General features: G+C 35.9%; 3 protein-coding genes and 1 pseudogene across 4 annotated transcripts; 2 read left to right on the top strand and 2 right to left on the bottom strand.

Moving 5' to 3' along the window:
- Nucleotides 1-1,204: 1,204 nt before the first annotated feature.
- On the top strand, nucleotides 1,205-2,534 carry LOC108849278 (uncharacterized). Its single transcript, XM_018622828.2, has one exon. The coding sequence runs from the start codon at nucleotides 1,335-1,337 to the stop codon at nucleotides 2,367-2,369; it is 1,035 nt and encodes a 344-aa protein (XP_018478330.1). The 5' UTR covers nucleotides 1,205-1,334; the 3' UTR covers nucleotides 2,370-2,534.
- A 415-nt stretch (nucleotides 2,535-2,949) lies between these two features.
- Nucleotides 2,950-4,548, bottom strand: LOC108853173 (protein EMSY-LIKE 1). Its single transcript, XM_018626621.2, has 7 exons — nucleotides 4,354-4,548; nucleotides 4,020-4,201; nucleotides 3,833-3,942; nucleotides 3,725-3,767; nucleotides 3,497-3,646; nucleotides 3,327-3,404; nucleotides 2,950-3,256 (listed from the first exon to the last, which is right to left on the bottom strand). The coding sequence occupies exons 1-7, from the start codon at nucleotides 4,394-4,396 to the stop codon at nucleotides 3,176-3,178; spliced, it is 687 nt and encodes a 228-aa protein (XP_018482123.1). The 5' UTR covers nucleotides 4,397-4,548; the 3' UTR covers nucleotides 2,950-3,175.
- Nucleotides 4,549-6,545: 1,997 nt separating this feature from the next.
- On the bottom strand, nucleotides 6,546-7,423 carry LOC108852746 (uncharacterized; annotated as a pseudogene).
- A 3,591-nt stretch (nucleotides 7,424-11,014) lies between these two features.
- Nucleotides 11,015-12,368, top strand: LOC108848237 (uncharacterized). Of its 2 annotated transcripts, XM_057009952.1 has the most exons (3): nucleotides 11,015-11,186; nucleotides 11,308-11,411; nucleotides 11,676-12,368. In XM_057009952.1, exon 3 carries the CDS (start codon nucleotides 11,772-11,774, stop codon nucleotides 12,180-12,182), a length of 411 nt encoding a protein of 136 aa, XP_056865932.1. In that variant the 5' UTR covers nucleotides 11,015-11,186; nucleotides 11,308-11,411; nucleotides 11,676-11,771; the 3' UTR covers nucleotides 12,183-12,368. The 2 variants fall into 2 exon arrangements, with proteins under 2 accessions (XP_056865932.1, XP_018477049.1); XM_018621547.2 differs by having other exon boundaries at nucleotides 11,015-11,411.
- Nucleotides 12,369-14,071: the final 1,703 nt, after the last annotated feature.

Below are 14,071 nucleotides of genomic sequence, written 5' to 3'. Positions count from 1 at the left end.
TAGAAGGAAATAGAGTCAATGGTGAATGATTCGACGATAACTACTACTACTAGATATAATGAATAACAACCGTTGGATGTAGCGTGAAGATTATATAGCAGCTAGTTGGAAAAACGAGGGTAACAGCTACCATAAAGGATTTGCTGATTTGGTTCGAACTTCGTTGTGTACAAACGTGTACGTGAGAGACTCAGAGTCGAACACACGAGTCTTGTGCTCTCTTTTAGATTCGGACCACATGCATGCTACTAAACCACTGTTTGTTAGACACGTGTCCCCACTTAAGCCGTATAGATAGTGGTCCTCACTCGGATTTGTTTGACGTGGTTCGCAGTTCTAATCTTTTTGTACATCTCTCCTTAGCTGGAATGTGGATGGACCCCCGACAGATTTATTGTTGTAAAATTTGCAACAAACAAAACTATTCCATTTATTTAATCCAACTGCGTACGATTTAGTTTGAGGAAATGATGAATCTCTAGTTTGATTAACCGTAAATGATATGTTCCAAAACAAAATAAACCGTAACTAATAATCTTTTTTTGGTAAACATGTTAAGATTGCGGTAAATAATAATCGCGTGAAGTGTATGTCTGTATAGATAGACAGGTTTTGCTATGAAAATTAAAGTGATCCGTATAAAAAATATCTAAATTAAATATTTTTTATATACAGATCAGAAATATTTTTAAAATTTTCGCAATTTATAATAAAAATAAATTAATAAACTTTTGAAAGATTTTCAATTTAAATATAAAACATACTGTGAAAATTGTAAAAGACTCTCAATAATAACATCTTAATTAGGATATATACTACTTTTTATACCATATCTCATTTCCACGTTTTAAGATTTTGTTATATACATATGTTTATACATTTTCTTATTTTTGGTATACAGTTACATACATTCAAAAAGGGGTGGATGAAAGATGCTGATAAATGCAGACAGACCTTATTAGCATCTGTAATATTTCTGGCCCAATAAGGCCTATTTAATCTTTACGGGCTTAAGAAACCAACAGATAGAAATAAGAAAACAACAGATAAACAAAACACCAGAGCTTTGTCTACCTTCCATTTTAAGCCTTCACCACCTTATCTCTCCACCTTGCAACTTCCACATAACTACAGCACAGACCAGCCCACACTAACCGTTATTCCTCACATAACACAAGGGTAAAACCGTAAAATCGCACCTTCTGTCTCCTCCTCTCTATCTCCAACCATAACCTTTTACAGAAAGATAACATTTACAAAAAAAAATTCAAATCTTAAAAAAAAAACAAAAACTTTACAATTCGATCACACTGCACTCTCTCTCCGTAGCAAAGATGAAGGCGTCGATGAAGTTCCGCGAGGAGAAGAACCCTCTCTTCCGCGCCAAGGTCCCTCTGAGCATCCTAGGCCTCCCGTTCCAATCCGGAATCGTCGCCGGAGAATCCAAAGAGCTCAGCCTCAACCTCTCCACCTTCTTCGAATCCGGCCCGTCTCTCAAGCTCTCCTACCGCCCCAATGACTCCCACAGCCCCTTCTCCCTCGTCGTCAAAACCGGCACCGGACCCTTCGGCTCTCCCGTCTCCACCTCCATGCTCATGAGCGCCGAGTTCAACCTCTTAGGTAACAACAGCAGCACCCCGACCTTCATGCTCCACTTCAAGCCGCGGTTCGGAGACTTCTCGATCAAAAAGTCTCATTCTTCGTCGTCGGGATTCATCTCCGGTGAGGAGGATTCGTCGATCGAGGTCGTGGATTCGCCGGGGCTCAGAAAAGTCACCGTCTTGCCGTCGACGTCCGCCGGAGATATCGCCGGTTTGATTTCCGGCGTGGAGGTCGCGGCGAGGACGTCGATGCCGGTGAGGGGACGCGCGGTGGTGAATTTTAGGTGGGGGGTTAGGGTTCCGACGGAGATCAGGGGAGGTTTCGATCCGACGGCTGAGATTTCGTTGAGGAGGTTTCCGTTTCTTGTGATGGATAAGGTAGGGATCGAACACGTGGACGGGTCGGGTGGTAGTAGAGAGACAAAGTCAACGAGCGATCCGGTCAAAGTTTCGGGTGATGACGTGTGTTTGGTATTGGAGGAGCTTCGGTCGGAGAATAGGCAGTTAAAGAGAGCTGTTGAAGATCTACGTGGAGTGATGATATCGAACGTCAGGCCGTTCTCGCCGGCGATGATAGATTACGGTTCGCATTCGAAGTACCGTGAAGCCGAGAGGAGCAACAACAACAACAATAACAACAGCAATGGTAGAGCGAGAGGTGATAGGTGGAGTAGTGAGCGAACGACGTCGGATTACGGAGGGAAGAAGAGCAAGGAAGAGGGTGACGTGGCGGAGGAGTTGAAGAAAGCCTTGAAAGGAGCTGCTTGAAATGGTATTTGGTAACAACTCTGCCATGAAAGCTTTATTCATCTTCTTGATTTAGCTATGGCTTTTGTGTATATATATGCGTTACACTACTGCTGCGTTGAAAGAACATCTTTATAACATTTCAATGGAATTGCTCTAGAAGTTTAATTTGAGATGTTTTGAATTGCTGTGAGGTTGATTGTATGACAAGTCTCAAGTATGGTTGTGCCAAAAAGGAAATTTGCCAAGTCTCTAGGATCTGAAAGCAATTGATCAAGTACTATAACTATTAATTAAGATGTTTACGAGGAGCTATTAGTCATGTTTAGTAAACTCTTTGTGGTGGTAATTGAGAAGACCTCTCTGCCAATTCCTAACATGAGATGTAATCTTAGATGTTTAGTTGTATGATGAATCCATGAATGTTTTGGTGATGATTGCATGTAAGTTTGGTTAAACAAATAAAAAAGAAACAAGCATGTATGATTTGCTGCCTAGTTATGTGAGATAATCTGAAGGGTTGATTGCAAGATGATAATTTGAACAGTTTGACAGAGAATCGAACCCTCTGTACCAGAGGGAAGCTTCCGAGAAGTAGATGACATATTTCAATCCTGACATACCAGTCCTATCTTCTGTAGAATCAAGCATTTTGGTAATAAGGCAACCACTTACAAAAGAAGTTACTGGAATCATCATGTTTTAACACTTAACACTGACCGTTTCTTCCATAACTCCAGCAAAAAAAAAGGTTCTTAGTGATTGTACAAGTACTAAAGATCTCAATCAATAAAGTGCATAAGAGGGTCTTTTGGTGATGATACTCATCATTGTCCTGCACCAGAGCCTGGAGGAGTTTCAAACTTAGGATCTTCTCCATGTCTCCATTTAATATCTTCAGCCGGAATCTGCAATGAATCATTTTGAGATCAAAACCTTAACATATGAAGGTAGATGCCAATAGTTCTATGTTATTACCTTCCTAACATCCATCCAGCTCGACGCTTCATTCAACCACTTCACGTTCGGGTCTACAGTCGCAAGGCGATGCGTTCCCTAGCAAAAACCAAACTTCTCTCAGAACATGAACAAACGCATAGATAGAAAGAGAGAGAACAACACAAAGGAAAAGGGTCTTGTTTTATTACATCTTTTGCGTTAAACTCTTTGATCACCAAGACTTCGAACTCATCTTCACCATCCATTCTTACACAGACCCTTCTTCCAACTAGAGCCTCCGGATTAACTCTGCCCCAGCTTGAGCAAGGCGTAGTAGCAACATGAGTTGGTTTCTTGGCCTGCAAGTAATACAGAGTCCAATGAAAAGTTTGAAACTTTGTTATGCAAAAAAGCTCAAATGAAAAGCTCTGCTTTACAGGTAGTCTTATGATCAGTGGCTTCTTCGCTTCTGAAACAACCCTGAGGAAACAAAAAAAAAAGGTTAAATCATCGAAAGTCGAAACCTTTATGATCAAAGTGTATACCTTTGTCGATGGGCAACAAGATTCTTCTGAATGCTATCCTCAAAAGAGGCGCGGGTTTCTTGAGCAATACTCCACTCGTTCATAAGCTTCTCAATGATCTGAGTCCTCTTCTGAAGCAACACAACAAAACAAACCCTAATGAGATATCAGAGAAGCAAATGAAGAGAGAGAGAGAATGTGTGTTTACGTTTCCTGATGAGAAGGTTTCAGCTTTGAAGGCAAGGAGAACAGAGTAAAAGGCTCTTCTTTTGAGTTCGTTGAGTTTCTTTGTCTTGGACTCTTCATCTACGAACTGATCTGTCATCTCTTCATCGTCGCTGCTATCGGTGTAGGAGGAGTAGGAGGAGTCGGAACAGAGCTCTGGATCCTCTGCATCATAGGGAGGAACAGAATCAAGATCACGTTGGTGTTCAAAACTACTAACAAACTCACTTCTCTAACCACTCGAAAACCCTAAAGAGGTTGCGATGAGAAATGTTACGCAAGAAGTCGATTCGTGAGGAGTTTCTGAGCAGACGTACCTTCGAGAGGCTCTGTCATGCGTTGATCTTTGTGATCCTCCATTAAAGAGATCGAGAGAGAGAGAGAGAACAGAGGAACCTTCAAGCAATCTCTGAAGCAAGCGATAGGTATATGACTTGTGGAAGAAGGTAGGATCTGTTTATTGTAACCAACTTTTACGGTTTATTTGAACGAATCGCTTATTTTTAGGCGTTAATTATTGTAGTCAAGAAACAAGATGATTAAATTTGAATTAATAAAATAAATAGCTCGACAGAAATTTAGTGGATTCAGTTGATAGAATTGACTTCTTCTCTTTTTCTAAAACAAACATTTACTACAATAATTTTATTTACTTCTTTTTATAAATATGTTTTCACTTGATTTCATTAAATCTCTTTTTAGTACACTAAATTTTAACCAACGGACCGTCTTCACGAGAGCTCTAGTCCTCCAAAAGGAGTGGGAGGCAGCACAACCGATACAGACCCAACGGACCTCACAAATCAACCTTCAGACAGCCGCAGATCCATCGGAAATAATCTGCAACACTGACGCTTCATGGAAGGGGGGCGATCGAGCTGCGGGTCTCGCCTGGATATTCACCAATGCTACCAATCGAGAGATCTTTCGTGGATCCTGCGCCCAAACATCAGTCTCATCTCCTTGCATGGCTGAAGCTCTGGCGATTCGCGAAGCCCTCCTGCAAGCGGCATCCCACAATTATCATCACATCTGTCTCAAATCAGATTCTCAAGTGCTCGTTAACACGATCAACTCTCGCCGACGATCAACGGAGCTCTTTGGAGTTCTCGTCGATATCGACAACCTTGCTTTCTCGTCTTCTTCATCGTTTCTTTCTTGTCGCTTTATTTTCATTCCTAGATCTCTAAATGAATCTGCTGATGGGCTTGCCAAATCTTGTTTAGCAGCCCACTTAATCAGTAATCCTATCCATATACCCTTTTAAAACTCTTTCTCTTAATGAATCCAAAAAAAAAAAAATTTAACATGGATGTAATTGATAGCATCAATACATTGATCACCGTACACACCAGATGGTCTGGTTTTTGGCAGAAGGAAAGATAGATAATTAAGAAAATGAGAGTGATGAAACCCCTACAGATAATTGATAAGTTACCAGTTAATAGATATCATCAATAAGCTTCTCTTTGATGGAAAGTCATCAGTTAGTTGGGAACCAAGTCTGCATGATTTCACTTGCATATATTATAACTCTTGGCCCAACACATACCCATTTGCATTCTACTGGTTGTATATCCGTTGATGTAATCGTATCGTATTCATATATATTTTTAGTTTCCTTATGTTACATAAACATTCTCCAGTACAATAATTTTGGGTCTCGAGCATGCTACATAAAGTCACAAACTACAAATGTCAACCAAAAAAATTTCTAGGGATGTAGAAAAGTGACTCTATATATACTGATCACTTTTTCCATTAGAAGTCAAAAGGTTAAAATCAAACGCATAATGTCTGGTACTTAATTTGTTGTTCGAAGTTTGGACTATGCATAGAATATGGTAAGAAGAGGAACTAGTGGAAGAAAAGTATCCATAATTATAACTCATCATATTTAGTTGGAATATAAAACTGCACAATCAACCGGGGCTACATGCTACTCAATTAGATGTATGTATTCTACTTTTCCAAGCAGTTTTTCTCTTGATTATGAATATTTTTAAGACTTCCGGTTTAATGAAAGGATATGAGATGAATTTAAACAGAAGCGTAATTCGTAAGCATAATTCCTTTAAAAAAAGATATTAACTAATGACCCATAGAATAATTGTAAGATGCAACTACTGCATATTACGTTTGTAGCCAATCAATCTCTTTTTGTCAATCTAAGTATGAATGCATATCTCTTTAACAATTGTGGTGAAAGTCCTCTTGAAAGTCCTCTTCACAAGTGAAATCTTAGCATCTTACAAGGTGGTGAAGGTCCTCTTGAAAGTTTAGTGTACCATGCATTGTGCATTGCCTATGTCCATTTTTTAATCTGTTTTGGTTTTGCATTGTGCATTGCGTATGCCCATTTTTAATTCTGTTTTGGTTTTAACAAAGCTATTTTCTTGTCTTTCAATTTTATCTTTTGTAATTCTTTTTTTTCTTCTGAAAAATCATTTGTAGTTCTAATTTGTAATCTCTTATAAGTACTCCTAATAGGCAAGTTGGACGCAGTTTACCAAACACTAATTTTTTTTTTTTTTGGTAACACACCAAACACTAATTATAACTCGCAACTTAACTAAATGTGCCCAATTAGATGGACATCAATAGTTATTTGTCTTATTACAGTATCATGTTTCACTGACAAACCCCAAAAGTTTCACTTGTCACACATTACCCCCCAAAACTTTCAAGACTTTCACCACCTTTTGGCAATATAATCAAATCAAAGTAGCTAAGATTTCACAGAATGATTATTAACTAATGATTCGAAAGTTCAAATCTACGTTCCACATCTGATAATTCACAAACTCCTTTCTAACATTTCTTGAGATCTCCTATAAGATTCCACCTTCTCGAGCAAAAACTTCTCATGACAATTAGCGATGAACATATCTGCCAAATGATCAATATCATTATCATCATCCGCTTCTCCAACATCTCTGTTCTCTTCCAAATCATCCACCTTCTTGTGCTCCAGCCACTCGAGGTAGCCAGAGAGCTGAGACTCATCATTCTGCGCCATTGATGTCAGAGACAGAAAAATGAAAAGGCTGAGGGACAGGAACAACATCAGATGAACACCAGTTGTAATGCAACCTGAACGATCCAAAAAAGATCTTGCGTTGATTCTTCGAAGCCTTTCTTGGATAAAACATCGTGAGCTTTCGTTTCTTGTTGTTATGTTTAGAGATCTCTAGAAAGATTGATTTGGCTCTCGAAACAGCTCTAAGGAAACGGTAGAGAGGATGTGCGAGGAGATTTTGGATTATGGTTTTGAGTTTCATGGAAGGTGATGAAGTTGAAGATGATGATGATTTGAACTGCATGACTTAATTAAAGACTCAAGAGAGAGACTCTTTCTATCTTTCTCACACTTATTTTGTGTTTTTTCTTTCTCAATGCATTTAAGTGATTAACACTCGCGGGACTATATAAAGGATTTTCTTGACTTTTCTGCCATTCATTTCTTTGTCATTTTTTAAAGGAGCCAAAACATCATATATTATACATTATGATATCATTTCCTTGTTATTTTCTGAATAAAGTTTTTGCATAATTGGGCGTTTTGTTACTTTGTTTTGTCCGAAACTGATTATCCTGGCTGTGGATAGTCTCTGTTTTCATTTTATCTTTCTGTAAAAAAACTATTGTTTACAATGATGTTTTTTTTTTGCTAAAATTATTTACAATGATGTTTCCTATTTTTTAACGAGTAAATGAGTAAATGTTGTTACAAACATACTAAAAATATATAAATAAGACAGGATTTTGTAAGCTAATATATATATATATATATATATATATATATATATATATATATATATATATAGTTGTGGTTTATGTTAAGTTATCGATTAGGATTGATTAGGATAGACACGCAAAATAAATTGTGAACCACATACACGTAATCTTTATAGATACAATCATACAACGTAGAATGGTCTGACGTCTTTGTATTTTATTGCATAGAGAAAACCAAAAACACAATAAAATTCTATTAAATTGATTTTCTGTAAGCTTACTTAGTTTTAGAGAAGACAAATTATTTGTATGTGCATGCAACACAAGGAGTAGAGTGAACCACAACGTAGATTGGTCTGCCTTTTTTTTGTCAAAAACATAGATTGGTCTGCCTTCTTTGTATTTTGCTGCATAAAATCAATATATTTTGTGGTTTTACTTCTATTGAATTGATTTTCCACAAGTTTACTTACTTTTAGAAGAATAATTGATGTATATGTGTGGAGCAACACAAGAAGTAGAGTGAGCCACAAAAGGGTTTGGCGAAGGACTGAACTTTTCAAGTCCCAATTAGGTATCGGGAAGAGTTCAAACTAATTAAAACGTCGCGTGTGGTAAAGAAACCAAATTAAAACACTACCTAGTATTTATTTTGTGGTTATATTAATACTATGTTTTGTAATCTCGGCTTCCCATTTCCCACCACTTCATGTCTCACTTCTGTTAATTTGATATAATAAACTACAAACGCAGACAACCTTCTGAAGAATATATAATATTTTATAGACCTATATTATCTTTATAAATGTTATACACTTTTTGAGCAATTTTATAAAAGTTATACACTTAAATCAACAATTAATAGATACTGTATATAAGGACCACACCCCCACTCTACAACTTCTACTAAATTCTAGTTTATACACTCTTCTTAACTTCAATCCAATTCCCACATTTCCCAAACTTAGATCGGATCAATAACAAAGAATTTATTATATTACAATATCTAACACTATTATTTTGTAACTAATTAGGAATTAATTAATTATTGATTAAGTATTTTATTGGCTGGTGATCATTTGGATCTACGAAGGATGAAATTTAGGCAATTGGATCCATGCAAATTAGGCCTAATGGTCCTTGTCGTCATGGAATCTTGGACCAGTTGCTGGAACTTTAGTGGTACATAAGCGCATATCTTCCACGTACATAGTCGTATACTCCCTCTGTTTCAAATTAATCTATATTTTAGAATTTTCACATTTATTAAAAAAAACAAATTAAGATTTAGTTATTAATGGTCTTGTTTTGTAATTTTATATTTTCTATATTATTTTGTTTTTTTTTTGAACTAAACCATATTATTTTATTATCACTAAAAACCTCTATGTATGTTACCACTGAATCTTTTATCCATGCATGCCTTAGCTAACCAGTAATCCTTTGATATAATTACGTCAACTTCAGTCTTCAAAATCTGAGTTTAAGTAATTAAATGCAATGTAATTTTTGGTTTTTTGTGATTAATAAGTAGGAAAGAGAAGAGAGTGGAAAAGAAGGAAAGTTAAGAAAGAGGTGTGTCCAAAGTGCATCAGCAAGGCGTGTGGAGAATCCATGGATGACAGAGAAGATAAAAGAGTTGGTATCTATCTTTTAAACATTCTGCAACTACTCTTTCCATCGTTTTATTTCTCTCTTCCTTCTACCTTTTGTTAATTAGCTAGGTTCCATGCACTCAAAGTTGTATACGTAATAAAGCTTTCGTCTACTAAAGGTGTCTAACGTAAGAAGATGAAATGTTTGAGCTAAAAAGGTTAGAGAGAATCAAATTGATAGAGAGAGTTGGTTATCAGAAAAGCACTTGATATAGAGTTTGTTAAGTCACATAAGAAATCGAAATAAAAGTGATCATCATCATTGAACATCTTTAGTTCATTACATCATATCTCTTTAAAAATTTCAATCATCTTCACATGTTCTTCATCATCTATTGTTTGTATCCATCTTCTCTGACTAGATCTAGAACATCAAAAACACATACACACACTTTAAATATATATAGATTTGGAGTGGTTTGGCATGACATCTCTCTTCGGCTGATCTCTCTTTTATGAAGATACTAAAATCGATCCATTTGCTATTTAACCGGTTTTAAATAGCTTTTACTTTCTTTCTTTTTGTGCACGCAAAATATAGCTTTTACTTGTATACAGTTAACAAAAGATTAAAAAGAAAATTGAAAGAGAACAAACAATACTTGATTTCTGATTATAAATGTAAATATTACAACATGTATAACTCAAGGTTCTTTTGTTGAAAGAATGTTAAATTAATCCAAACAAAAAAAAACTGTTTTATAATAACTGTGATTTGTTTTGAAGTTTTCTAATAAAGAAAATCTACCAAGATGTTATCAAGTAGAAAAATTATCTCAGGAGTTTTGGTCATTGTTTAAAAGTAAAAATCCTTCAAGTTCTTCTCTTCTTGGAAGATTTGGATTTGGACTCAGAGGAATCCGAATGCTTATCCTTAGATTTTCTTTTTGGTGGATTTCTCAGAACCATTTTGATTTTCCAGTATGGTAGACTACTAGACACAAAACTAACAATGCCACTTAAACTGATCTTTGAATGTTTCAGAGCCTCTGCTTCTTTGTCTCAAGCTAAATATTGTTTAAGCTCTGAAACAATGGTACAATCTGAAAACAACCGTAAAACTAGGGTTTCAAATTGTGCAGTAGGGTTTATGATGTTTGCATCAAGTTGCGTTCGAACCCGCACCTGGGGTTTAAATTTAAACATCCATAAACCAGCTGGACCTTTTTTTTTAAGATACAATTGGGCTTAAGCCCAAACTCAAGTAGAATGATGCCTAATTTATTAGCTGTCTTTATGATTCTTATCCAATCAGTTGGAATCGAAAACGAGTGAAATATAAACCAGCTGAGCTGACAATTGTATTGTACCTTTTAAGAAATAATTGGGCTTATAAACGGGCCTTCGAGTTGTACACGTAGCATGTATGTCTTCTTTGGAAGCGAGAGTTTAGTTGGGACTAAGCCCATTAGAAAAATATCTGTTTTTCAAATCTTTGAACGACGCGGTCACGCGGCTTATTAGCTGTCTTTCTGACTCTTGCGAGTCCTGTCCAACCAGCAACGAGTAGAATGTGGTAACACGCGCCTATCCAAGCACGTGAGACAAGTTCGTATCCATCTTCAATGGGGCTTTAAGATCCATTTGAGTCAGTGAAAGTGGTGGAAGTGAGAGGAAAGCGTCATTCTTACGTTTTATATCTTCACAGAGAAAAAAAAACAAAAAACAAAAAACAAAAAGGGAGAAACTCTTTTGAAAGCAAATCATCTTCTTTTTTTTCTATATTTCAACGACACTTTCAACCAACACTTGTTATTGTTAGTTGTTGTTTCTTTGTTCCCTTAAGATCTCAAAGTCTTATCCTTTGGGTTTTGATTAGATATCTTCTGTTTGGTTTCATCACTTTCTTTCTGATCTGGGTTTTGCTCTCTGTGCTAGGTTTAGTTGTTAGATCAGTTGAAAGTACCAATAAAGATTAGAAAAGAGTAACCCCTTATAGGTTTTATTGGGGTTTTGTCTCATTCTGAGAAATGGGTTCACAGGTGAGTCTCTGTCTCTCTCTCTCTCTGTTTGTTTGTTCTGGATAAGTCTAAAGAGATTTAGAGACTGTTCATGCAACTATTAAGCTTGTTTGTTTGAGGTTACTACTTAGTTGGAAAGTATAGGTTTTGAAAGATATCAAATTGTTCAATGTCTAGTTACTCAAGTGTTGCTTTGACATATTACCTTAGCTTCCTTTAAAAAAATTGTTTTTGTATGTGTTTGAATTTTAATCCGGTTTCATTGTGTTGTTGTCTCTTTTTCAGAGCTAGGATACTGCAGAAACAACCTTTTCACTTGGAGGGTTCTTGTCTAGTTGCTTTTAGGCTTTTTGGTTTGGTAGAGAAATTGAATTAGTAGTAATGAGAAGAGGTAGAGGGAAAAGAAAGAGGCAAAATGCTACTGCTAGAGAAGATGGTGATGAAGAAGAAGAAAAGATTCCAGCTTACAGGAGAAGAGGGAGGCCACAGAAGCCGTTAAAAGATGAAACCGAAGGAGAAAGAGAAGAGATTGCGGAGAAGGATGATGATAATACAAACGGTTCAGAAACAAGCAAAGAAGATGTGACAGAGAATGGGAGGAAGGGGAAGAAACCGGTAGAAGAGCCTAAAGAGAGCAATGTAACAGAAGAAGAGAATGTGTTAGGATCGAAATCAAGCGCTGATGATTCAGTGAAGTCATCGTTGTCTATGGGGTTTAGACATGTTGGGAGTAGGAGGAAGAACAAACCAAGACGAGCTGCGGAAGCTGTTGTTGAATGTAATGGTGTTTGAAGAAAGAGATTCTTGGAGACTGCCTTTTTGATTTGTTTTTTTGTTGACTTGAATATTACTTTTTGTTGTTAGGACTTTTGATGCAGTTGCGTTTTAGTTTTCATACATGGAATCAGATTTTATCAACTTTTCAGAACAGTAGCACTTTGCCTGAGTTGCTATGAAGAAGTTTACTTTTCAAAGTTTCTTTATTGCTCTAAGAACTTGTGTCCAGAAACATATCAAAAAAAAGTTCTATAAAAATATTATCAAAAATATAAATTAAAAATACTTCAACCACCATTACAGCACCTGCAATGTGTTACTCATTGTAGTCTTTAGAAAAAGTTTTTTTTTTGATTTTTTAATTATTATTATTTGTCTTTTTCAGATTTAAAAAGAAAAACTGAAAAAAATATCAACCAATCGCGGACCGTAACTTCTCGTGGAGACCTACAAATAGTGCAAGGATTCTCTAAGAACGAATCCTTATTTAAGAATTTTAAGGATTGAATCCTTACGTTTTGTTTGAATCCATTGATTATTTAATTATTTTTTCCCTAAAGACTTCCCCTTAAGGAACTCCATTGCGGGTACTTTTAGAGTTGGGACTTATGATTTGAGATCCGGATTGGATCTGAATCCATCCGATTCGGATCCGATCATGCCCGGATCCGCTCCGAAAATATGATATCGAGAGTGTCTGGATCCGGATCCGGATAATAAAATGTCGGATATGTTGCATCCCCGGATGTCTTGGTTTTTAGGTCCGGATATCCGGATCCAAAACTTTTTATTAATAATTATAGTTGATTTATTAATATTTTTACATAAATTAGTTTTATAATATTACATTTTAATAATATTATATGCATAAATACATTCATAACTTTGTAAAAATATTTAATTTATGTAATATTTTTTTAGTTTTTTATATTTAAAAAAAAAGAAAATTTTAAATAATTTTTATGGATCTAAATCCGGATACTCGCGGCTATCGTGATATTTAGATGGATATCTGAAATCCAGATATATGAAAGGCACGGATCCGAGTCCGAATATTAAAATCACCAATATTAAAATCACGGATCCGGATCTGGGTACCCTAGACTTTCCAGATATCCAGATCTGTCCCATGCCTAAGAGCACCCGCAACAGAGTATCACGGTTGGCTCGATAACCTATGTATTCTTTATATTATTTTATTATTTTTTTTTTAGCTTTAAAAAAAAAAAAAAAAAAAAAAGAGAGAGGGCCAATCAGAGGCTTTGCAGCCTGCGCACAGTGACGTTCCGACCAAAACATTGATCCTTAGCTAAAGACTCCAAGACACTTTGTTGGCACAAAAACCAAAAAACATAGGACCCACATCATTTTATAATATTCTTTTTGAGCTAAGGATTCAGCTATCATCCCGCGTTGCGGGTGCTCTAACCACCATTCATAAAAATTACAGAATATAATAATTTTAACAATAGCTAAATTAACAAATACTGTAAATGTAAAGACATCTTATATTTGTAAAACATCATTTAAACAACGAGGAAGTACCATTTTGCAAATCAGAAGAAGAGAACTGGATTGTGTACTACATAAAGCAAAACACAAAAGGAATAGAATCCAACTTATACACACAGCCCTATGAAAAATGAAAGTACACATATTATGATGGGTTACATGACCATGAATCGAACTTCTCAAATATTTCATGAAAAAAATGAAAGTACACATATTATGAATTATGATGGCTACATGACCATGAATCGAACTTCCCAATACTCTCAAATATTTTCTGTTTAAGTTATCAAGAAAAATATTGCATTGGATATTGTGTGAAAAGAACCAAATCTAAATTGCAAAAAAGAAAAAAGTACCAACAAATCTTAGAAAATAAAAGCAGAACTGAATTT

The sequence above is a fragment of the Raphanus sativus genome, chromosome 4 (assembly GCF_000801105.2).
Source record: "Raphanus sativus cultivar WK10039 chromosome 4, ASM80110v3, whole genome shotgun sequence".
NCBI lineage: Eukaryota > Viridiplantae > Streptophyta > Magnoliopsida > Brassicales > Brassicaceae > Raphanus > Raphanus sativus.
Note: the sequence above shows the minus strand (reverse complement) of the source record. Positions and strands in the feature narration are given on the sequence as shown.